The 26,340-nt window shown below is 43.6% G+C and overlaps 1 protein-coding gene across 7 annotated transcripts in view; it reads left to right on the top strand.

Moving 5' to 3' along the window:
- zfyve27 (zinc finger, FYVE domain containing 27) overlaps nucleotides 1-26,340 on the top strand; it is a 188,741-nt gene that overhangs the window by 29,570 nt on the left and 132,831 nt on the right. For all 7 annotated transcript variants that reach the window (XM_072557159.1, XM_072557158.1, XM_072557161.1 and 4 more), the window contains exon 6: nucleotides 24,312-24,445. In XM_072557159.1, coding sequence (XP_072413260.1) covers nucleotides 24,312-24,445 — 134 coding nt within the window. The remainder of the gene's footprint in view (nucleotides 1-24,311; nucleotides 24,446-26,340) is intronic.

Genomic DNA, 26,340 nt, shown 5'->3' with positions numbered 1-26,340 from the left:
GAAAGCTTGTGCTTTCAAACAAACCTGTTGGACAATAACCTGGTATCTTGTGACTGCTGAACTTGTCCACCTTAGTCCAACACCAGCACTCACACATCATGGTCCCCTTAAATACATCTATGCTAATTAATTCAAGTATCCCCTGTTTTAGCAAGTTCAGCATTTTAATCAGTCTCTTGAGTAAAGATATTCTTCCAGGGTTCCCTACTGGGTTTACTGGTGACTATATTACATTTATAATTCCATACTTTGGTCTCGCATACAAGTGGAAATTTCTACATCCACATCAGTAATGGTCAAAACAACAGAGAAAAATTGGAAGTAAATAGCAAATAATATAAAAACCATGGCTAAAAATCTTTGCGAGTATATGGTAAGTATTAGAGTAGCTTTCTGCTTTTCATTCATGGGATGTGGGCACTACTGACTGGATCAGCATTCATTGGCTATTCCTAATTACCCTTATGAAGGTGGCGGTGAGCTGCCTTCTTGAACTGCTGCAGTCCTTGTGCGATAGGGACACCCAGAGTATTGTTGGGAAGGGAGTTCCATCATTTTGACCCAGTGGTGGTAAAGGATCAACAAATATAGTTCCAAGTCAGGATGGAGAATGATTGGGAGGTGTGTTTGCAGGTGAAGCTGTTCCTATGTATACACAACCCTTGTCCTTCTAGTGTTATTGAGGGTGCTGTCGAAAGAAACTTGGTAAGTTACTGCTGTTCACATTGCAGATGACGTACACTGCTGCAGCTGACTGCCATTGGTAAATGTTAAAGGTAGTGAATGAAGTGTTAGTCAAGTGGGTTGCTTTTTCCTGGAGGGTGTGAAGCTTCTTGAATGCTGTTGGAGCTGCATTCATCCAGGCAAGTGGCAAATATTCCATCATGCTTTGTCGATCATGGGCAAGCGGTGGGGAGACAGGAGGTAACATCTACTCAAGGCCACTCAGAGGATGAGACTGAATCAATAATGGAAATCATGGAAATAGCTGAGGATTAGTAAATAGAGTTAAATAAGGGGATATGCGGGATTGTCCACTTTTGGAAGAATCAAAAAGCAGAGAATTCTATTTAGACTATAACAAGTGGTACAAAGAGATTTGCAGTGTCCTTACACATGAATCACAAATGTTAGCGTACAAATAATTACAAAGGCAGATGGAAGTTGGGCTTTTGCAAGGGGCAATAGAGCATAAAAGTGCTAGAGCTGTACAGGGCATTGGTAGAACTCTACTGCGGAGTACAGAATTGGCCTTCTTACTTAAGGAGGCATATACTTGCATTGGAGGCAGTTCAGCGAAGGTTCACATAGCTGATTCCCGAGATAAAGAGATTGTCTCATGAGGAATAGATGAGTGGGTTGTGACTATACTTATTGTGGTTTAGAAGGATGAGAGATGACCTTATTGAAACATGTATGGCTCTGAGGGGGCTTGACAGGGTAGCTGCTGAGAGGTTATTTCCTTTCATCAGAGATAGAAATAAAAGATACTCTTTAAGATGAAGATAAAGAGAATTTTCTTTACTCAGTGAGTCTTTAGAGTTATTGAATGTATTCCAGGCTGAATTTGATAGATTTTGATTGCCAAGGGAGTTGAACATTACAAGGGACAAGCAAGAAAGTGGAGTTAAGTTCACAATCAGATTACCCATGATTTTATCAAATGGTGGAGTTGGCTCAAGGGGCCAAATGACCAAGTCTTGCTCCTATTTCTTATAATCTTATCATTTGAACAAATCTTCCTTGACCTGTAAAGTGCCTTGATGTCATATTTGTAATACATAGACTAGAGCTGTGCACAATGCTTTTGTATGCTGTAACCACAATCTGTGCAAGTTTAACATAACTTCTCTGCTTTTCAAATGTCTTTCTCTTCAGAAATGAGCCCCCAGTGCTTTGTTGCATTTCTTTAATAGGCCTTTTAACCCATGTCACAACTTTTAATGAACAATCTGTAGAACAGGCAGATCCGGTACACTGTTTCAAATTGATTGTAGATTCATTTTCAGCAGTTTTCGCTGTCAGTCGAGTCATAATTAAAGTAAAAGTACCAGTTTTGGTTCTCTGCTTAACTGCAGGAAATCTTGAACCAGTGTCGCACTTACAATATGTGTAATCATAATAGTGTTTAAGGAAAAAATTAAATAGCCACAGAATCCTGTCTGGAATAAGGGTAACAAATAGGTCAGAGTCTGAGAGAAAGACTGAGTGTTAGGAAGCAGGGTTGCATGTTTGTTGTGAGATCCCACATTTCAGAGCATTAATGGAAACTAATTTTAGAGTTTGTATAATTCTACAAAATGACATCCTGTTGGGTCTGGACTCATTCAATTTTCCCTCTTTATTTAAATGAAACTGCTTGCATGTAACTACTGCAATTTATCCATTGACAGTTTAGAGAACTGCAAACCCTGTCTCCAACCGTCCCAATTACCCATTCTTCTTCTGACTAGAGCTGAGCAGTATCAGCAGGCAGGCCTTCTCCACCCCATTCGAGCAGCTCTTTTTGATACAGAAATGCATGGAGCCAAGTCAGTGTTTTAAATACAGGGAACGTTATCAACTTTTACCTCTTGACATTTCTGAATTTATGGCAGGGTCTGAAGCCAACACTTTCTGTAAGGTATTTGATGGCATTGGATGATTATTTTGATAAAAAATAATGTGCGAGGTTATGGAAGAAAGCAGGGTAATGGCATTAGATAATAATCTTCATTTAACAAGTCGATGCAGGTATGATGGGCCAAATAATCTTGTTCTGTGCCGTAATGGTTCAGTGTGTCTATGATTCTGTTTAATTGATGGACCACAGTAGGTGAGAATAGGTAATTTCAAATAAAAGTAAAATGCTGCAGATATTGGAAATCAAATGAAACCTCAGTAGCTCTGGCAGCATTTGTGGAAAGAGAGAAACAGAGTTAATGTCGTTGAGTTCTGAAGAAGGGTCATCTCAGACTCCTAACGTTAATTCTGTTTCTATTTCGAAAGATGCTGCCAGAGCATTTGGTTTCTCCAGTACTTTGTTTTTATCAGGCTGGGCTGGAACTGTGATGGTGTCAGGAGGTGTCCAAAGTGCGTAATTGCAGTTAGAAAACATCAGGTTAGAGCCTGTCCTGTTCTTGTCAAACACCCTTTCAACTTGTATAACAATCAGCAAGAGGAGCCCTGCCTGACTCTGTACATGTATCAGTGTGTGGCGCAGTGCAGCTTGACTTGGGACTTTCAGCATCTAGCCTATTGGAATAGTGGAGTGAAAGAAAGAACTTGCATTTTTTTTTACCGTATTTCATGACTTCAACAGTGCCAAAGTGCTTCCAGCCAACAAAGTACTTGTATTGAAGAGTGGTCACTGTTATACTGCAGAAAGCACTGAAATCAATTTCTGCAAAGAAGTTCCCACACATCATTTAGCCTATCAAGCCTGCTCCAACATTGTCTGATCTGATTGTGGCCTCAAAACCACATTTACACTATGCCAATAGCCTTAGATTCTTGACAAATGAGGGAGTTGGTCTACCTGAAAAAAATGTAATTACAATTATCACTCTTTGAAGAAGATAATTCAAAATAGTCTCAATCTCTGATAGAGAAGAAATTCCTTTAATCTCAATCTGAAAGAAAATTATTGTTAGGCTGTACCTTTTATTTCTAGTCTCTCCCACAAGGAGATGCATCCTTTCAATGTTCACCCTTTCACGTCCTCTCAGGATCTTGTATGTTTTGGTAAGATCACCACGTTTTCCTCTAAACACCACAGCCTGTTCTACCTTGCCTCATAGAATGGAGAGGGGAGGGGCATTGGATATCCTAAGTGTCAGTGTTGTGAACCTTCCCTGAACTGCTTCAAAAGCATTTATTTTCTTTCTTAAATAAGGAGACCAAAACTGTACATAGTACACTGATATGATCTCACCAACTCCATGTATGACTGTAGCAAAGCATCCTTACTTTTGTATTCCATTTCCCTTGCAAGAGATGACAAAATTCCGATTGTCTTCCTAATCACTTGCTGTACTCACATGAACGTTTCATTGGATCATCCAATTTAGTGAAACATGTTGAGGGATTAGTGTTAACCAAGACAATGCAGAGAACTCCACTGTTCCTCAGATAATGCAGTATCCTTAAGGTTTGAGAAGCACAGTAGTACTCTCTGATAATCTACATCTCAGTTAAGTATGATGTAACTATCCCAGAAAAAAAACATGCATGCTGCCTCTGGATGAGAAGCATTTGATGAAACATCAATGGCATTTTATTTCTCCCTCCATAAGAGAATTGTTGGTGAAATAAAACCGCTTTTATCTTCAGACTTGTACTCTGAGTTGTGATGGGCTTCTTAAAGAAAGCCTCTGCTACAGATGATCCTATTTACAATAAGCAATGTTTTAAAACCTACCAAACTCCTCACCACTGGTGCTTCATGCTGTGTTGAGCTATGGATAGGATGTTAATGCATCATCACTCACTCAGAGCCTTGATCTGTCAACTGTGTGCATGACATGCTGCCAGAGGTAATTTATTCTGTCTTAGATTTTGCTCTTGTCTGACTGGGGATCTTGTGTGTTAGGCAGTGCAGGCAAGTCAAAGGTTACCATGTCAGTGCTATGTAAATGCAGACAACAAAGCAAAGAACAAATGGTTTGATATTAGAAACATCTACATGAAGAATGATCGATGTACAAACTGACACCGAGATAGGTTCCAGGCTTGATCCCTCATGGCACTGTTTGTTTTCAGGATATTGATAGTGACATTATTTAAGTGTAAGTTTGAGTATTTTGAGCAATAGTTGAATATTGTTATGCAAACAGGAGTAGGCCATTTAGCCCTTCAATTGTCTCACATTCACTATACCATGGCTGATCTGTGTCTCAGCTCCATCCTTGATATTATCATATAAACCACAAAATTTGGTGATTATTAATATTTTGGAAGTAATTTCTGTTAGTTTTGGGGAATTAATCTTTTACATGTAAGGTGTCTGAATCTCTGGAGGCAAGAAACTGCCGTGCCACCATTCAAGATTCTTCCACATGTCAGCATTAAGAGGGTAAAACTCATTAAATCATCAGATAGCTTTTGTTTCAACTGGGGAGCTACTGTTTGTGAGTCTGACAAAGGTAGACTGTAGAGCTTCAAACAAAAAATTGACACATCTGTGGAACGGCCAGATAGTAGCAGATGAAGTTCAATGAAAAAAGTTTAAGGTGATGCACTTTGGTGCAATGAACAAAGAGTTGCTATAAAGAACAGGATACTTATCCAAATGTCTTTACAGGAGTAGAAAGACTTAGGTATATATGTACATAAGTCACTAAAAGTGTCAGGACAAGTAGAAGACCTGTTAACACTATGTACATAGTATTGTAAGCATCATAGGTAGGGGCACAGTGTACAAGAGTAGAGAGGTTATGATGAATTTGCACATAAAACACTGGTTGGATCTCAGCCAAAATGCTGCCTACATTTCTGGACTCCATGCTGTAAGAAGGGTGGGATTGTGTTGGAACGACTATGGAAGAGGTTTGTGAATGTGGTTCCAATAGGTAAAACAACAGCAAGAACAAAAACAGAGGTACAGGCAAGTATTAAGGTAAAGACCAGGAAAGCACAGTTTTAAGCAAATGCGATGTGAGAGAAAAACGACTTCACGCAGCGCATAGTTAGGGTACAGAATGCACTACCTGAAACTGATGGGCTGGATTCAATTGTGGCATTCAAGACAGTATTGGATGATTACTTAATGTTCAGGTTTACAGAGAAAAGGGAGGAGATTGGAACTAAATTGAAATGCTCAGGAAGTTGGTTGAGACAGAGTGGGCCAAGTAACCACCACCTGCACCAAAACCATTTTGAGATTCTGTGAAAGTATGTGAAAATGTGGTGAGATGAAAGATTGAAGTAGTACTGCCAGGAAAGGATAGGGAGGCCTAAGAACAGATGGAAGGATGTGGTAGCGAGAGACTAAGTCCAGTGGGATTGGAAAAGGAAAGGGTGACTAATATAAGGAAATGGAAAAGAGTAATCAATCAACATTCTGGCAACATTAAGGTAAGTGTGTAAAGCTGAATGTGGAAGAAAGCATTACCCCTATCATTTGTAGTTTTCTATTTTGTTGAGTTGTCTGATTCACATCTTGAGGGGCAAGAGATATAGTCATAGAAAATAAGAGCAGGAGTAGGCTATTTGGCCCATCAAGCTTGCTGTGCCATTCAATATGATCATGGCCAATCATCCAATCAGTGCCCTGTTCCTGCTTTCTCCCATATGTTTTGATCCCTTTAGTCTTAAGACCCATACATTTTAAGTCCTCTTTGAAAACATGTCAATGTTTCGGCCTCAATTGCTTTCTGAGGCAGAGAATTCTACAGCCTTATCACTCTCTGAATGAAGAAATTTCTCTTCATCTCACTCCTAAATTGCCTGGTCCGTATCCTTTAAGTACAACTGGCTTCAGTCACTCAGGTTTTGGTGAGTAGCAGGGCTAACTAATGTTTCTGTTCCATGTCGCTATGCTGTAACTCTGAAGGATGAATGCTCATTGTTTCTACTTGCATGAGGAATGATTACTGAGGACAGATCAACAAGGTAAAAACAATGACTGCAGATGCTGAAAACCAAATACTGGATTAGTGGTGCTGGAAGAGCACAGCAGTTCAGGCAGCATCCAACGAGCTTTATTCCTGATGAAGGGCTTTTGTCCGAAACATCGATTTCGCTGCTCGTTGGATGCTGCCTGAACTGCTGTGCCCTTCCAGCACCACTAATCCAGTACTGAGGACAGATACCCAGAGGGGTATGCAGGGGGGAGGTTGTGGGGAAGATGATGTTTTCTTTTAAAAGAAGACTTGAAATAAAGTAGTTCTGTGTGGAGAACATGGATTTACTTTAAAGCCAGCTGCTATTCTTTTGAGTAGTAACACTTTAAAACCATTTGGGGGCAATATCTACCCTTCCCTGGATTTCACTTGAAATTCAATCTACAATAAGTCTTTCTGTATGTCATGCTAACTGCACAAAGATTAATTGTTTATTTCTGTAATCGTACCCCAATTATGTGAGATTCCTTATTTGCAAAATTTATACATTTGTTTCCTGCTAATTGGCCTTTCGTCTGTCTTGTGTATATAGAATTATTTTTATGGTCATGATTGCATATCATGAAAAGAAAGAAACAATTAAAATGAATGTCATATTTTATAGTTGCAGATTTAAGACAAATGAAACTTCCTAAATAAATGCTTTTTCAAGCTGGTTATTCATTACGATGTGAGTGAAGGCAAACAGTGGGTGTGAAATTTTCATAAATGTCCATTGGTATAATTGATGTTTCCATTAGCACTAGTGTAAAGCACTAATGATAGCAGCAGTGGGATCAGTTTGAGACAATGAATTTAAGAGCATTGTGCACGAAGCAAATTAAAACAAGGCAATTGTACATACTTTACCAGCCCAGCATGACTTTTTCTTTGGAGTTGTTGTGTTCTAATGATCGAAGTCAAGATCTACAAAATTCCACAAGCTAAGCCCCTTCCATTTTTAGGAGATTGACACCTTTGTCTTTACAAATCAAGCCGTGCACATCAGGCTTTGCTACTTCTATAACCTGTTGATGAGCTTCCCCTTTGACTACTCAAGTGGATGGTGGAGAAAATATGGTTCATTAAATGCCTTTTTAAATTAACTAAATTACTTGTTTCGAAACTGAAGCTTGAAGTTTACCCTTGTTGCCATGGTAAATTAGAAGCCAGTATTTTCACCCACGTTGCAATGGGGCTTGAGACACAATTGAGATTTTTTTTAAACTACAACCCTTTGTCATCGTTGAAAGGGATGTGTGGAAAGGGACTTTCTGGACAGTTCTTTCAAAGAGCTGACACAGGCCTGTTGGGGGCAAATGGTTTCCCTCTGCTCTAGGATTTTCCCCTTCATCAGCGACTTGAAGACTGAAAGTCAGTCTCTGAGGTTGTTGTGTGTCCTGATCAACATTCACTTTAGACCCTGGCAGAACCTGCTGGGTAAATAATGCATGTCCAATAGGACCAGCAGCAGTCTTGGAAGCTATGTTGTAGGAATCTTATAGTTGTCCTTGGAGAGAATGCAGCACAAAATGATAGCAGGAATAAAAGAGTTGGATTATCTGAGAGATTGCATCACCTAGGCTTGTATTTCTTTAAGTGGTGACACGGTGGCACAGTGGTTAGCACTGCTGCCTCACAGCGCCAGAGACCTGGTTCAATTCCTGCCTCGGGCAACTGTCTGTGTGGAGTTTGCACATTCTCCCTGTGTCTGCATGGGTTTCCTCCGGGTGCTCTGGTTTCCTCCCACAGTCCAAAAATGTGCAGGTTAGGTGAATTGGCCATGCTAAATTGCTCGTAGTGTCAGGTGAAGGGGTAAATGTAGGGGAATGGGTCTGGGTGGGTTGCTGTTTGGAGGGTCAGTATGGACTAGATGGGCCAAATGGCCTGTTTCCACACTGTAAGTAATCTAAGATAATCTAATTGAGATGTTTAAATTAGTTAAAGGATTTGATGGGACAAACAAAAAAAGAAAAAGTGTGACTTAAAAACCTTTTGTTCTGGTGAAAGGAGTTTGAAACTGATGGAGGTGGGAGGGTGCTAACAACATATAATTAGAGTTAGACCCTTCAGACAGTGGGGGCATCAAGAAGTATTTTTCCCGCTGCTTCAGGAAAACAGTCAACATACTCAAAGAGCCTTCCTCGCCCTGCTCACACTCTCTCTTCCACCCTCTTCCATTGGGCAAAAGATACAAGTGTTTGAAAGCACATGCCAACAGATTCAAGAACAGCTTCTTCCTCGCTGTTGTCAGGCTTATGAACCTCTTATATTTTAGATTGTCAAAGTGGCACGGTGGCACAGTGGTTAGCACTGCTGCCTCACAGTGCCCGAGATCCGGGTTCAACTCCTGCCTCAGGCGACTCTCTGTGTGGAGTTTGCCCATTCTCCCCGTGTCTGCGTGGGTTTCCTCCAGGTGCTCTGGCTTCCTCCTACAATCCAAAAATGTGCAGGTTAGGTGAATTGGCCAGGCTAAATTGTCCGTAGTGTTAGGTGAAGGGGTAAATGTAGGGGAATGGGTCTGGGTGGGTTGCGCTTCGGCGGTTCGGTGTGGACTTGTTGGGCTGTAAGGTGTGTTTCCACACTGCAAAGTAATCTACAGAAAGTCTAAAAAATCTTGAGGCTAGGTGTTGATTTGGAAATATCCAAGCTGGGTTCTGTAGCTTTTTGTTCATAGTTACGGAGTTGGTGCTACTTGATGAAGTTGAATTACAGATCGGTTCATGTTCACAGGATGAGTGGCCTAATCCTCTCCTGTGTTTCTGGTTTGACTATTTTGGGTTCCTTGGTATACTCCTTTTATTGCGTACTTAAGTAGATTGGATCGTGACCCTGGTTAATGTGATTTATTTAGACAATAATTCGGAGTTGCCGGTGTTGGACTGGGGTGTACAAAGTTAAAAATCACACAACACCAGGTTATAGTCCAAACACCAGGTTCTAGTCCAACAGGTTTAATTGGAAGCACACGAGCTTTCGGAGCGACGCTCCTTCCACAATCACCTGATGAAGGAGCGTTGCTCCGAAAGCTAGTGTGCTTCCAATTAATCCTGTTGGACTATAACCTGGTGTTGTGTGATTTTTAACTATTTAGACAATGGAATTGAAAGGGCCCAGTGCTGCATGGTACCAAATATGGAAAAAAAGCCTTGAAAGGAGCCTGTGTTATTGTCTAGTATCTGAACGGGTGCACACTGGGCTTCTTGAGCTGAACAGATTTTTGGGCTAACCTCTGAGTAGGCAGATGACCTTCCCTCTCCCACCGCATCCAGCTGCATGTCTTCCTCGGGAACACTTTCATTCCTTGATATCCAAAGGTAATCCTGTCCCACCCGACCTCCCTGTGACCTGTTGCTGAAATCAACTTATCCTCTTTGTTAATATATGTATCTTTTAGCAAGTGCTGAATGAACTACAAGGGTCCATTTATTTTGACTTCTTCCTTGGTTTGAAATTCTTTTGCAACTTAATAAAAGAAACTTATGGAGGAAGGAAAGGAAGTCAAGTTTGTTTTTCTTTGTTTGAAAAAACAAAATGTTCTTTTAGGTAAATTTTTGTTTGACTAAACTGAGAGAACCTCAAGCATTCCTGGGTCGGGTATAACTCTGTCAAGCTGAAAATTACTATCCCCAACTTTTGAATCCGCAATCTTATTTCACGAGAGTTACTCTTTTCCCAATACCAACTATGCTCTGAATGAAAGGTCAAATTTGTGCTGATCTAACGGAATTTTGAATGTCTGACAACTGAACTCTCAGTACTGTAGTATCTTTTCCCTTTGCTCCAATAACTCTCCGTCCCATACCCAAGTCTCTCCCTGTCCATTGCAAAGCACTGTCTTTTGGAGGTCCATTGACTGACAACAGAAGATCTGACTACTGGTGACCCTGTGAATTTGATAGATTGTCATTTGATCTGGGGCTTTGTGTGTCTGGACAGAGTTCCTATTTTTCTTCTGTTCTTTCAAAATTCAGAAAGGACCGCTCATCTGGAATTTGTTTGGTGCAGTTTGGTTTGCCCTTGGGGGAGTCTGTGTGGAGCATGCAGTATTAGAATTATATTAATACAATGAAAAATATCCTGTTGCCTGATGATCACTCACTCTGGATTGCAACAGCTCCAAGCAAAATTAGTCTAACCACATAATAACAAGTTGCAGATTGCTGCCTATTCATCCGTTGACTCCAGCTCTAAAAGTGAGCACAAATGGGCATCAAGGCGCAGGCAGGGTGGGGCTCAATTGTGGTCAAGCAGCCGACTGATGCACACCCAGTCAGGCTGATAAATAAGGCATGGCCCCTCATTGAAACTCCTGTGGCTTGTCGTCTGCCGTGGAACCTTTCCGGACAACATTCAGAAAAGGAGATGGAGACAGTTCTAAAATATCAAAACGAGCTATTGGGCAATAATGTGGTGAAAGGTTTCTTTTGTTCACTGTAGATCTCTTCTTCTCTTGGGCAGTCCCCTCAGATTCTAGGATGATTTGTTTCCATTTCAGTTTGATGGATTCTGAGATGGGTGATGAGTCCAAGTGGTGTTTGAAAGGTTAAGTCTTTGAGTTGTTTGAAGGTTTGTGCACTCTCTGAGTTGTTCGAATACAGGGGAGGCACACGCATCAGTCAGCAAGGTATTGAAAAAAGCCTCTTAAAAGCCTCTTAAAACCATCAGAAATTGTCACTTAGACTAGAGATCTTTGGAAAACTGTACAAGGAACTTTGAGTTCTGACAAAGGGTCACCAGACCTGAAACATTCATTCTGATTTCTCATCACAGATCTGCTGAGCCTTTCCAGTGATTTCTGTTTTTGTATATAAGGAACATGTTTGGGTCCAGTTTTAACAGTGTATATATACTGAGGCTGGACTCTGTATCATGCATTGAATTAGTTATTCTTGCTTCTATTTATTTTCTGTTAATCAAGATGGTAGTTTATAGTCTAAGTTAGAGTGGTGCTCGAAGGGCTTTTGCCTGAAACGTCGATTTTCTTGCTCCTTGGATGCAGCCTGGTCTGCTGTGCTTTTCCAGCACCACTCTAATCTTGACTCTGACCTCCGGCATCTGTAGTCCTCACTTTCATCTAAGCCATCTTTGATTATTTGATTGCATTCACTTTCTGCAGTCAAGACAATTGCAAGGGAAAGTGATGTCTGTTTTTATAAATCATGAATAGTAAGGTAGGTTTGTGTATGAGCTTAAGAAAGCAATGGTTGCTCAGATATTGTGAATATATCAGTTTGTAAGAGTAGAGGGCTCATTCTCAGCATTCAGTTTTAGGGTATGGCACAGAAAAGGTTTCTGAACTAAGCATTCACAAAACAGGCAGGCAAAAAAAGGGTAAGTATTGGGTAAGACTGTTCCATCAGAACATACTTTAGGAACTTGTTTATTTCTTGCATTTCTATTTGACACAATAATAAATAACATTACAGATATCTTATTGCTAAATATCTATTAATGATACCCTGAAGGTTATCACTGAAATGGGCAAAATCAGAATTACAAATGAATTGCTAAAAGACATTAATCAAAAATTTCTTAATCAAAGTTCAATTACAATAATTCCTGGGATGAGCTCGTTGCCCAGTGAAAAAAAGGTTGAGTATAATGTGCCTACATTCTGTATTTAAGAAGAAGGACAGGTGACCTCATTGATACATATAAAATTCTTACTGAGATTCCCAGTGTAGATGGTGAGAGGCTGGTTCCCTTCTCTAGCTAATCTGCAACTATCTGTTATGCTGTCAGGATAAGGTAACAGCCATCTAGGATGGGGTGAATTGATGTTATTTTCCCTCTTTGGAGCTCTCCATCTTTTGATTGTTGTAGATGGTCAGTTTTTTTAAGTGCGATTTAGATTGGGCATAAAAGATTTTTAGCCGCTAACAAATATAGGAATAGTGTGGTAAAGCAAAGTTGTTGTATAAGATCACCTGTGAACTTAATGATTTAGAATGTTGATGCATTGTATTGTCCACTCCTGTTTCTCTTTCTTGTGGTCTATTCTAATTTCAGATACTTTCAAATATTCATTATGCTATAAAGTATTTGCCTGACTGAGTTGAGGGGTTTGCTAGTGTATAATGGATATACACACAGATGATTACATGCCATAATCTAATCAGAGTTTCAGATGTTGTAAACCACTTGAATCAATTCAACTATTTATAACCCTCCTATCGGAATCCCTGTGTAAGATTCCAACTTTGAAATTGCTTCCAGATACCTTCTATTGCTGTGTTGAATAATGTTTACTGAATTCCACTGAAAGCTCAGAAGGCAAAGGCTGGTGTACGGATCAGTCCTACATACCAAGTGGTTGACCAATACAGACTGCAACTACTTGGCCTGTTGTGTTTGGCTGTTAATGTGCTAGATCAACCTGAAACTAGTAGCTCAATTTTCTCCGAGCTAAAATATAGAATTGTACAGTGCAGAAACTACTGCACTGTTTGGTTCAATAGAGTTTGCATTAAATTCTGATATTCTGAGAAATATTGATCCATTTCCTAAAAGATGCAGTTTGTATGTGGCTCAACGACTGCCCATGGCACACCTTTACATGTTGCAGTACTACATTGGTACTGTTGGCTTTTAATCCAGAGGCCTGGGCTAATGCTCCAAAGTTTAGAGTTCAAATTCCACATGGGAGGAGAGGGAATTTGAACTAAATTAGCTGATAAAGCTGGTATAAAATTCTTGTTTCACTAGAAGTTATAGTGGAGCTGCTGAATATTTGAAAAAGCTTACCTGGTTCACTGATGTCATTTAGGCCAGGAAATCTGCCATCGTTGTGCATTCTTGTTGTGTGTGACTGTAAATCAGCTGTATTGTTGATTCTTAACTGCCCTTGCAAAAAGCATAGTGATTAAACAAGATGGCTCACCACCAGCTGCTCTGCCTTTCTGCTGGAGTAGATCTCTTCAGCTCACCACCAGCACCACCTCTGTAGCAATTACGGGCTGGCTCATGAATGCTTGCCTTACCTGTGGCATTCACATTCCATTGACAATTTGAGAAAAGTTAAGAAGTTCTTTGTAATTTTTCTATTCTCACCCTGTAGCTGTGTTATGTTATGATCACTCACTGCCACCATCCAATGAAATAGTTCAGGTAAAAATTTCAAGTGCTGAAAAGACCTTGCAGGTCTGGTGTCATCTGTGGAAAAAGAGAAAGTGTTAATGTTTTGAATTCAATGTGACCCTTTAAAACTGGAAACTTCCTATCAATGTGGTAACTCACTGTAAAGGCCTGTAACTCTGCAACAATAGTACAGTTGTAGCAGATTGTTAGTTCCTCCAGAATCGCAATCTGGAATACAGAAGAATCATGTATTTACTAATTATTCTATCCTGATGACCCATTGTAGATCATAAAAAGTTTTTTTCACTCCACAATCCATTAAGACTTCTCTTATTTTGTGTACTTATCTATAACAGCAAAATTCTGCTGGAGATACCAAGTTGGGGATGAAGTGGAGGCTGGGGCTGATTTAAATGGAGAGTCCCCTTTCATGCAAAATAGGTCCCTTCTACACCACTACTTTGCCACGAGTGCACGACTGGCTTGCTGCCTGGCCGCCTCTAGCCTCTGTGTTTCCTGGGAAGGTACTCTTCCGAGAGTTCAGAAGGCTGTACCCAGAGACCAGGGCTCTTACTGTACCTGTTCTCCGAGTCCAGCAGCATCACCACTAGTCTGCTGCTCCCCCCCCCCACCTTGCCCAAATCCTCCACCTCGTTCAAATGCTCAAGTGGTTGGTCATGCATGTGCTGTCATTAACTAGCCACAAGGCTGTGTTGCTGTGCTTGCACACTTATGTTCATGGTGTCATTCACAATAAATGCGTTTTTTTTTTATGCTTTTAGATAATGTTTTTTAACAGCTCTACTTGGCGTCTTATCCACTGAAGCAGTTGCTGCTTGATACGTATAACTTCCAAGTTTGGGATTTGACTATTAACTGGTTTCCATTGCCCACGTTGGGGTCTCTGCCATAGTTGGTGGGTTGGGCAGTCGGTATAGTATTGTTTGGCACAGAAAGACTACTGAAAATCAGATGGATTCAAGGTAATTGGAAATCAAATCAGAGGTGACATGAGGAAAACATTTTCTACACAATGAGTCGTTATAACCTGGAATTCTCAGTCTGATGGATTGTGGACACAGAGTTGAAAGTAACTTTTAAAAGGGGATTGAGTAAATATTTGAAGGGGGGAGTATTTAAGAATTATGGGTGTCCTATGACGGGTGGAAATAAATCTTACATTTTACATTTTAAAAGAGAGGGAGAGGAAGAACAGAATTACAGATCGGTTAGCTTAATATCAGTCGTGGGGAAAATGCTGGAGTTTATTATAAAAGGTATGAAAGGAAAATATTTAGAAAACACTAATGGAATTTGACCAATCCAACATGGATGTATGAAAGGGAAATCATGCTTAATAAATCGAATGGAGTTTTCTGAAGATTTAATTTGTAGAATAGATATGGGCAAGCCAGTAAATGTGTTGTATTTGGATTTTCTGAAGGCTTTTGATAAGATCCCTCCTAAGAGGTTAGTGGGTAAATTTAAATCACTTGAGCTTAAGGATAATAAATTAGCATGTCTAGAGAATCTCTTGACAGAAAAGTGTGTTTGGGAATAAATGGGTCTTTTTCTGAATGGAAGGCACTGACTAGTGGGGAGCTGCAAGGATCAGTGCTTGACCCATAGTTATTCACAACATATATAAATGACCTGGATGAGGGAACCAATGTTTCCAAGTTTGCTAATGACAAACTGGGCTTGAATTATGAGGAGGTGGCAAGGAGGTTTCTGGGTGACTTGAGTGGGTGGGCAAAAACATGATAGATGCAGTCAAACATTGTTAAATTATACACCTTGGTATGCAAAATAGAAAGGAAGAACATTATTTCAATGATGAGACTTTGGGAAGTGTGATGTACAATGGAATCTGGCTGTCCTTGTACATCAGAGTTGAAAAGTTTGGTGCTCGAAAAGCACAGCAGGTCAGGCAGTATCTGAGGAGTAGGAGAGTTGTTTCTCCTGCTCCTCAGATGCTGCTTGACCCGCTGTGCTTTTCCAGCGCCACACCTCTCGACTTTGACTCTCCGGCATCTGCAGTCCTCATTTTCTCCCTGTCCTTGTACAACAGTCAATGAAGGTAAACAGGCAGATAGAGTCATGGAGATGTACAGCATGGAAACAGATCCTTCTGTCCAACTTGTCCATGCCGACCAGATATCCCAACCCAATCTAGTCCTACCTGCCAGCACCCGTCCCATATCCCTCCAAACCCTTCCTATTCATATACCCATCTAAATGCCTTTTAAATGTTGCAATTGTACCAGCCTCCACCACTTCCTCTGGCAGCTCATTCTATACACGTATCACCCTCTATGTGAAAAGGTTGCCTCGTAGGTCTCTTTTATATCTTTCCCCTCTCACACTAAACCTATGCCCTCTACTTCTGGAACACCCCGACCCCAGGGAATAGATTTTGTCTATTTATCCTATCTGTGCCCCCTATCCATGCCCCTCATGATTTTATAAATCTCTATAAGGTCACCCCTCAACCTCCGACGCTCCAGGGAAAACAGCCCCAGCCTGTTCAGCCTCTCCCTATAGCTCTAAATCCTCCAACCCTGCCAACATCCTTCTAAATCTTTTCTGAACCCTTTCAAGTTTCACAACATCTTTCGGATAGGAAGGAGACCAGAATTGCATGCAATATTCCAACAGTGGCCTAACCAATGTCCTGTACAGCTGCAACATGACCTCCCAACTTCTGTACTCCATAATCTGACCAATAAAGGAAAGCATACCAAACGCCTTCTTCACTATCCTATCTACTTGCAACTCCACTTTCAAAGAGCTAAGAACCTGCACTCCAAGGTCTCTTTGTATAGCAACACTCCCTAGGACCTTACCATTAAGTGTACATGTCTTGCTCTGATTTGCTTTCCCAAAAAGCAGCACCTCTCATTTATCTGAATTAACCTCCATCTGCCACTTCTCAGCCCATTGGCCCATCTGGTCAACTTCCTGTTGTAATCTGAGGTAACCACCTTTGCTGTCCACTACACCTCCAATTTTGGTGTCATCTGCAAAGTTCCTAACTATACCTGTTATGCTTGCATCCAAATCATTTATGTAATTGACAAAAAGTAGAGGACCCAGCTCCGATCCTTATGGCACTCCACTGGTCACAGGCCTCCAGTCTGAAAAACAACCCTCCATCACCACCCTCTGTCTTCTACCTTTGAGCCAGTTCTGTATCCAAATGACTAGTTCTCCCTGTATTCTGTGAGATCTAACTTTGCTAACCAGTCTCTTATGGGGAACCTTGTTGAACGCCTTACTGAAGTCCAGATAGTTCACACCTACCGCTCTGCCCCCATTAATCTTCTTTGTTACTTCTTCAAAAAACTCAATCAAGTTTGTGAGACATGATTTCCCATGCATAAAGCCATCCTGACTATCCCTAATCAGTCCTTGCCTTTCCAAATACATGTACATCCTGTCCCTCAGGATTCCCTCCAACAACTTGGCCACCACCAACGTCAGGTTCATTGGTCTATAGTTCCCTGGCTTGTCATCACCACCCTTCTTAAACAGTGGTACCACGTTAGCCAACCTCCAGTCTTCTGGCACCTCACCTGTGACTATTGATGATGAAAATATCTCAGCAAGAGGCCCAGCAATCACTTTTCTAGCTTCCCACAGAGTTCTAGGGTGCACCTGATCAGGTCCTGGGGATTTATCCACCTTTATGCTTTTCAAGACATCCAGCACTTCCTCCTCTGTAACGTAGACATGTTGCAAGGTGTCACCATCTATTTCCCTACATTCTTTATCTTCCATAACCTTTTCCACTGTAAATACTGATGCAAAATACTCATTTTGTATCTCCCCCATTTTCTGTGGCTCCACTCAAAAGACCGCCTTGCTGATCTTTGAGGGCAGGCAGGGACAAGGTAGGACTAATAAATTAAACTGCATTTATTTCAATGCAAGGGGCCTAACGAGGAAGGCAGATGAACTCAAGGCATGGTTAGGAACATGGGACTGGGATATCATAGTAATTACAGAAACATGGCTCGGGGTGGGCAGGACTGGCAGCTTAATGTTTCAGGATACAAATGCTATAGAAAGAATGGAAAGGGAGGTAGGAGAGGAGGGGAAGTGGCGTTTTTGATAAGGGATAGCTGTGCTGAAGGAGGATATTCCTGGAAATACATCCAAGGAAGTTATTTGGGTGGAACTGAGAAATAAGAAAGGGATGATCACCTTATTGGGATTGTATTATAGACCCCCTAATAGTCAGAGGGAAATTGAGAAACAAACTTGTCAGGAGATCTCAGCTATCTGTTAGAAACACAGGGTGGTTATGGTCGGGGATTTTAACTTTCCAAACATAGACTGGGACTGCCATAGTGATCATAATCCCACTCGATTTAAAATCGTGATGGAAAAGGATAGAACAGATCTAAAAGTTGAAGTTCTAAATTGGAAAAAGGCTAATTTTGACGGTGTTAGGCAAGAACTTTCAAAAGCTGATGGGGGCAGATGTTTGCAGGTAAAGGGACGGCTGGAAAATGGGGCACCTTCAGAAGTGAGATAATGAGAATCCAGAGAAAGTATATTCCTGTTAGGCTGAAAAGAAAGGCTGGTAGGTATAGGGAATGGTGGATGACCTAAATAAATTGAGGGTTTGGTTAAGGAAAAGAAGGAGGCATATGTCAGGTATAGACAGGATTGAAGAATATAAAGGCAGTAGGAGTATACTTAAGAGGGGAATCAGGAGGGCAAAAAGGGGACATGGGGTAGCTTTGGCAAATAGAATTGAGAAGAATCCAAAGGGTTTTTACAAATACATTAAGGTCAAAAGGATAACAAGGGAGAGAATAGGGCCCCTCAAAGAAGATCAGATGCAGCAAGTAGTTAAGAAGGCAAATGATATATTGGTCTTCATTGTAAGAGGATTTGAGTTCAGAAGTAGGAATGTCTCACTGCCCTTATACAGGATCTTGGTGAAATCGCACCTGCAGTATCACGTAAGAAAGACCATTCTTGCCATAGTGTGAGCACAGTGGAGTTACAGTAGGATCGCAGGACTGTCCTGTGAGAATAAATTGTTCGATTGCGTCTGTATTCACTAGAATTTTGAAAAATGAGAAGGGATTTGATTGAAATGTGTAAAATGTCTAACAGGTAGACAGATTAGAGGCATGGAGGATGACTTCCTTGGCTGAGGTGTAGGGACTAGTGGACACAGTCTCAGGACAGAGACTATTTAGAACTGAGATGAGGTAACACTTATTTCCTCAAAAGATAGTAAATCTGCGTTCGTCTCCACCACAGAAGATTGGAGGCCAAGTCACTGGAACATATTTAAGGAAGAGAGATAAGTTTATCGCTTTTTATGGGCATCATGGGATTTTGGGGAGAAAATGGGAGTATAGCTTTGAGGAAGAGGATCAGCCGTGACCTATTGAGTGACAGCATAGTTCTGAAGGGCTCATTAACCTATTCCTTTTAAATTCTTGTTTCTATGAATCAACTTTTATTTAGAGAAGGATGCATTATAAAGTTGCACTTCTATACCCAAGAACCACAGTTTCAGTCTTCCAGAGAAGAGTAAGTTAATCCCCGCAGTTAGTCCCTGCAACCTGAATATAATTAAACACCCAAATAATACCCTGTGGTGCAGTGGTAGCATCCATGTTTCTGAGCCAGGAGGCCCTAATTCAAATCTACCTGCTCCACCGATGTGTCATTACATCTCTGAACAGGATGATTAGCAGATTTTTTTTTGAAAAAAAGCATGAAATTGGATTGCCGTTTCAAAGGTGCAGACAGATGGGCTAAATAGCCTTGTGTTATTTCATTCTATGGTTCCATGAAGAGTATGCAATCCCTGAAACAAAAATATAATGTGGAATTGTTGTGCAATAATATTCCATTATTTTGACTTTGATTGTTGAAACCTCTTGGTAAGTTATATGAGCATTTGGTTTTTGGTGCATCCTTAGATCCGATCTGTGACTGGAAGGAATCCCGTGATCGTGACTTACTTAAGAGTCTGTGGTTGCTAACGCTGCTTATCACCATGCTCTCCAGATTACACATTCAGATTGTTTTCTTTTTAAACATTGTATTGGTGTGGGCTGTGATCTCCTTCCTCTCTCCGTAAATGTTTCCATCTGAATGGAAAACTTACATTTGTACTGTTGCATCTGCCTGCACGCTGTATTCCAAAAGGACTTGTGTGTGCCAACAGCATCGCTTGGCAAAGGCAAATGCTGCATTTTTCCATTTCTCACGTGGCTTCCTGCTGGGCTGAACTTTTCAGCTTGTTCTCTCCTTGCAGGTAATAGAAATAGTTGCAAGGCAGTGGGCTTTCTATTAGTTTTCGGAGCTAGAATTGGATATTAGTGCCTGAATAGATTTTGTTTTTATTTCTCATCCCTTCACGTACCTTTTTTATACTTGCCTGGAGCATGAGATCAACCTGGTTGACCAGCTATACCACAAGATGTGACCACATCCACTCAATAGTATTAAGTATTGAAGTAATGCAAGTATCTCTGTTGCTGAATACCTGAAATAAACACACAGAAAGCACTGGGAATGTTCCGTAAGTCACGCAGCTGGGTTTCCCTTCCACAGATCCACCCTGATTTGCTAAATGTTTCCAGCATTTTGTGTTTTGTTAACAATTGATTTACCAGGATGTAGTGGGTATGGAAGGTTTAAGTTATAAAGAAAGGCTGGGACTTTTTTCACTGGAGCATACGAGGCTGAGGGGCAATCTGTTAGAAGTTTATAAAATACTGAGGGGTATGGATACAGTTAATGATGATTGTCTTTTCCCTAGGATGGGAAATTTCAAGACTAGGGGACACATTTTAAAGGAGAGAGGAAAGAGATTTTAAAAAAAGATGGATGAGGCAAACGTTTTACACAGAGGGTGATTTGCGTGTGGAATGAACTTGCTGAGAAGTGGTGGATGTGGGTGCAATTACAATGTTTAAAAGACATTTGGATGGACACATGAATAGGAAAGGAATAGTGGGATATGAGCAAGGAGCAGGCAGATAGGACTGGTTTAGTTTGGGATTATGGTTGGCATGGACTGGTTGGACCAAAGGGTCTGTTTCTGTGCTGTATGTCTATGACCTTCAATGATAGATCACCTGAGATGGGTGCTTCAGAAAGAATCTAAGGATCAGCTGGTGTTTCTTCTTAGCCTCATGTGAAGATGAGGGTTTGCTTCATGGTCCGATGGCCTCAGTGTTAAGTTGTAAGATTGGGAAAGCATATCCTATTGCCATAAGGCCAGAAGGTTGTTCAGTGTTGAGAGGGGGCTCCACCTTTGACAGATGGAGACAGTTGATCAGTGTTCAAAATAAAGTTCATCAGCTGTCATGGTGGGATTTAAACCCAGAATCTTAATCTGGATCACTAATCCAATCAAATACCTACTGTGCTATCTCCTCCCCATATTTTCTTTCTCTTCGCACTTTTTTTTTTCCTTTTGGCCCAGCAACCCTCAGCTGCTGCTTCAATGACCTTCCTTCCCTCTATGAAGAGATTTGAAGTGGCAATGTTTGCTGATTGTGCAATGTTCAGTATCCTTCACAAGTCCTCAGATATTGGAGCAGTCCTTGTCCATACATAGCAAGACTTGAACAACATCCGGGCTTGGCTGATAAGTAGCAAGTGAAATTTAGAAATGACCATTTCTAACAAGAAGAAATTTACCCATATCCTCTTGATATTCAGTGGCATTGCCATTTCTGAATTAACCTCTCTCTCTCTCTCTCTCTCTCTCTCTCTCTCTCATTCTCTCTCACTCTCTCTCTCTCTCTCACACAATCTCTCTGTCTCTTTGTCGAATCTTTCTTGCACATGCAAATTGCCCTCTCTCTCTCTCTCTCTCTCTCTCTCTCTCGAGCACACGCAATTTCTCCCGAGCACACGCAATCTCTCGCTCTCGCCTGAGGACGTGCAATCTTGCGCGCACTCTGCCAAGCACGAGCAATCTCTCGCGCGCTCCCTCCCGAGCGCGCGCCATCTCGCGCGCTCCCCCTCCCTCGAGCGCGCGCCATCTTGCGCGCTTCCCCCTCCCTCGAGCACGCGCCATCTCGCGCGCTTCCCCCTCCCTCGAGCACGCACCATCTCGCGCCCTTCCCCCTCCCTGAAGCACGCGCCATCTCGCGCGCTTCCCCCTCCCTCGAGCACGCGCCATCTCGCGCGCGCGCTCCCCCTCCCTCGAGCACGCGCCATCTCGCGCGCGCGCTCCCCCTCCCTCGAGCACGCGCCATCTCGCGCGCTCCCCCTCCCTCGAGCACGCGCCATCTCGCGCACTCCCCTTCCCTCGAGCACGCGCCATCTCGCGCGCTCCCCCTCCCTCGAGCTCGCGCCATCTCGCGCGCTCTCTCTCTCTCGCTCGCTCTCTCGCGCGCTCGCTCTCTCTCTCTCTCTCTCGAGCATGCGCAATCTCTCTCTCTCTCTCTCTCGTGTAATCTCGCTCTCGCTCTCGCGCTCTCTCTCTCACACGTGTAATCTCGCTCTCTCCCTCTCTCGAGCACGCGCAACCTCGCGCGCGCGCTCGCTCTCTTCCTCCCTCGAGCACGCGCAATCTCGCGCTCTCTCTCCCTCCCTCGAGCACGCGTGATCTCGTGCGCGCTCTCTCTCCCTCCCTCGAGCACGCGTGATCTCGTGCGCGCTCTCTCTCCCTCCCTCGAGCACGTGTGATCTCGTGCGCGCTCTCTCTCCCTCCCTCGAGCACGCGCGATCTCGTGCGCGCTCTCTCTCCCTCCCTCGAGCACGCGCGATCTCGTGCGCGCTCTCGCTCCCTCCCTCGAGCACGCGCGATCTCGTGCGCGCTCTCGCTCCCTCCCTCGAGCGCGCGCCATCTCGCGCGCTTCCCCCTCCCTCGAGCACGCGCCATCTCGCGCGCTTCCCCCTCCCTCGAGCACGCACCATCTCGCGCCCTTCCCCCTCCCTGAAGCACGCGCCATCTCGCGCGCTTCCCCCTCCCTCGAGCACGCGCCATCTCGCGCGCGCGCTCCCCCTCCCTCGAGCACGCGCCATCTCGCGCGCGCGCTCCCCCTCCCTCGAGCACGCGCCATCTCGCGCGCTCCCCCTCCCTCGAGCACGCGCCATCTCGCGCGCTTCCCCCTCCCTCGAGCACGCGCCATCTCGCGCGCTCCCCTTCCCTCGAGCACGCGCCATCTCGCGCACTCCCCTTCCCTCGAGCACGCGCCATCTCGCGCGCTCCCCCTCCCTCGAGCTCGCGCCATCTCGCGCGCTCTCTCTCGCTCGCTCGCTCTCTCGCGCGCTCGCTCTCTCTCTCTCTCTCTCTCTCGAGCATGCGCAATCTCTCTCTCTCTCTCTCTCGTGTAATCTCGCTCTCGCTCTCGCGCTCTCTCTCTCACACGTGTAATCTCGCTCTCTCGAGCACGCGCAACCTCGCGCGCGCGCTCGCTCTCTTCCTCCCTCGAGCACGCGCAATCTCGCGCTCTCTCTCCCTCCCTCGAGCACGCGTGATCTCGTGCGCGCTCTTTCTCCCTCCCTCGAGCACGCGTGATCTCGTGCGCGCTCTCTCTCCCTCCCTCGAGCACGTGTGATCTCGTGCGCGCTCTCTCTCCCTCCCTCGAGCACGCGCGATCTCGTGCGCGCTCTCTCTCCCTCCCTCGAGCACGCGCGATCTCGTGCGCGCTCTCGCTCCCTCCCTCGAGCACGCGCGATCTCGTGCGCGCTCTCGCTCCCTCCCTCGAGCACGCGCGATCTCGTGCGCGCTCTCGCTCCCTCCCTCGAGCACGCGCGATCTCGTGCGCGCTCTCTCTCCCTCCCTCGAGCACGCGCGATCTCGTGCGCGCTCTCTCTCCCTCCCTCGAGCACGCGCGATCTCGTGCGCGCTCTCTCTCCCTCCCTCGAGCACGCGCGATCTCGTGCGCGCTCTCTCTCCCTCCCTCGAGCACGCGCGATCTCGTGCGCGCTCTCTCTCCCTCCCTCGAGCACGCGCGATCTCGTGCGCGCTCTCTCTCCCTCCCTCGAGCACGCGCGATCTCGTGCGCGTTCTCGCTCCCTCCCTCGAGCAAGCGCGATCTCGTGCGCGCTCTCGCTCCCTCCCTCGAGCACGCGCGATCTCGTGCGCGCTCTCGCTCCCTCCCTCGAGCACGCGCGATCTCGTGCGCGCTCTCGCTCCCACCCTCGAGCACGCGCGATCTCGTGCGCGCTCTCGCTCTCTCTCTCTCTCTCTCGAGCACGCGCTATCTTCTGCCGTTCAATCTCTCTTGTTCTTGCACTTTTTCACAGACTTCCATGTGTCCTTATTGGACACATCCCTTGCTCATAAACTGTTTCTCAGTTCTGATGAAAGTCTTTGTTTCTGTCACAGACTTAAAGAGTTAACTTTATTTCAATCCAACGATTCTGCCTGACCTGCTCAATACTTTGAACATTTGTTGTTCTCTTTCTAAAGCCTCTGTCACAGTTCTATCAGTGCCCCTCATCACCATCTTGTTTCCTCAGTTTGTGTAGCTTGAACCCAGGCAGATTTATTTACTCAGTGGGCCATCAAAACCATCCCAGCTTTCACCTTAGTCCGTTGCTTTATCCAGCTCTTGAGTTGATTTGGAAGAGTGTGGGGTATATGAAATGCAGTATTTTCCAATGAATTGTTATATCTTTTCTCTCCAATGTTTTTCTTTCGTTCTGCAGTTATTATCGATTACAAAGTAGCGTTACTACAGAATTATAGATCTGACGCTGGTATTGGAGGGGAGGTGGTTACAGTGCCTGAGTCAGAAGGTGGTTTAAACCAGGATGTGACTCCAACTGGAAGTACTCCAGAGGTAAGAAGCTTGTTGGATTCCACAGACCTGTGTATACTTCCCTCAAGAAATACTGTCAGAATGTAGCGTATATCACAACCCACAAACAATAATCTGATTTTGATCAGATAGTTTTGATTTATTGATAATAATCTTGGGATGAATATTAGCCCAAAGACACTGAGGAGAAACTTCCTGTTTTTCCATCAAATAGTAGCTGAGAAATCTCTTACGGTCATTAGAAAGGGCATTTGTGGCTTTGGTTTAATTGGTTTTCTGAGAGACAGTGCCTTTGAATGGGACTTAAGCCTGCAATTCTCTGATTTGGGGGTGTTTGGGATTATCTGCTGCTCCAAGGGTGGCAGTACTGCTTCCGTATTCCAGGGTGCATCATCAGCAGTGCGCACCATCTACAAGATGCACTGCAGCTACTCACTTAGGGTTCTCAACAGCAATTTCCAAATCTGTTACCTCCATCTTTGAGAAGGACAAGTGCAGCAGATGCAAAGGAGCTCCTTTCTGAACAGCGCTGTCAACGTGCCTGCACATTGGGGATGGGCAATAAATGCTGGTGTAGCCAGTGAGTTCAAATTCCACAAACAAAGGACCAAAAAAAATGAACGAATTAGATCAAAAGATAAAAGATGTGAAGATATACATGAAGTGTTGACATGTATACATCTGCTTACATCAGATCTTAATTAAACAGTCTGTCAATTCTAAAATTCTCATCCAGCTGCTGTGATCGTGTAAGCACAGAGCCATAGGGCTGTACAGCATGGAAACAGACCCTTCATGCTGTCCATGCTGACCAGATATCCTAACCTAATCTAGACCCATTTGCCAGCGCTTGGCCCATATCCCTCCAGACACTTCCTATTAATATATCCATCCAGATCCCTTTTAAATGCTTCAATTGTAGCAGCCTCCACCACTTTCTCTGGCAGCTCATTCCATACATGTACCACCCTCTGTGTGGAATAAATTGTCCCTGAGGTCTCTTCTATATCTTTCCTCTCTCACCCTAAACCTATGCTCTCTAATTCTAGACTCACCCACTCCAGGGAAAAGACTTTGTCTATTTATCCTACCCATGCCCCTCATGATTTTATAAACCTCTATAAGGTCACTCCTCAGCCTACGACACTCCAGGGAAAACAGCCATAGCCTGTTCTGCCTCTCCCTGTAGCTCAGATCCTCCAACCCTGGCAACATCCTTGTAAATCTTTTCTGAACCCTTTCAAGTTTCACAACATCCATCCGATAGGAAGGAGACCGGAATTGCACGGAATATTCCAACAGTGGCCGAACCAACATCCTGTACAGCTGCAATATGACCTCCCAACTCCTGTACTCAATACTCTGACCAATAAAGGAAAGCATACCAAACGCCGTCTTCACTATGTTATCTACCTGCGACTCCACTTTCAAGGAGCTATGAACCTGCACTCCAAGGTCTCTTTTTGTTCAGCAACACTCCCTAGAACCCTGCGATTAAGTATTTAAGTCCTGCTTTGATTTACTTTTCCAAAATGCACCACCTCGCATTTAACTAAATTAAACTCCATCTGCCATTCTTCATCCACTGGCCCATCTGATCAAGATGCCGTTGTACTCTGGCAGACCCCTCTTCGCTGTCCACTACACCTCCAATTTTGGTGTCATCTGCAAACCTATTAACTATACCTCTTTTGCTCACACCTAAATCATTTATATAAATGACGAAAAGTAGTGGACCCAGCACTGATCCTTGTTGCACTCCACTGGTCACAGGCCTCCAGTCTAAAAATCAACTCTCCACCACCACCCTCTGTCTTCTACCTTTGAGCCAGTTCTGTATCCAAATGGCTAGTTCTCCCTGTATTCCGTGAGATCTAACATTCTAAACTAACATACTAAACAGTCTCCCATAGGGA

The sequence above is a fragment of the Chiloscyllium punctatum genome, chromosome 38 (genome assembly GCF_047496795.1).
Source record: "Chiloscyllium punctatum isolate Juve2018m chromosome 38, sChiPun1.3, whole genome shotgun sequence".
Lineage (NCBI taxonomy): Eukaryota > Metazoa > Chordata > Chondrichthyes > Orectolobiformes > Hemiscylliidae > Chiloscyllium > Chiloscyllium punctatum.
This window is presented reverse-complemented; position numbering and strand designations above follow the sequence as displayed.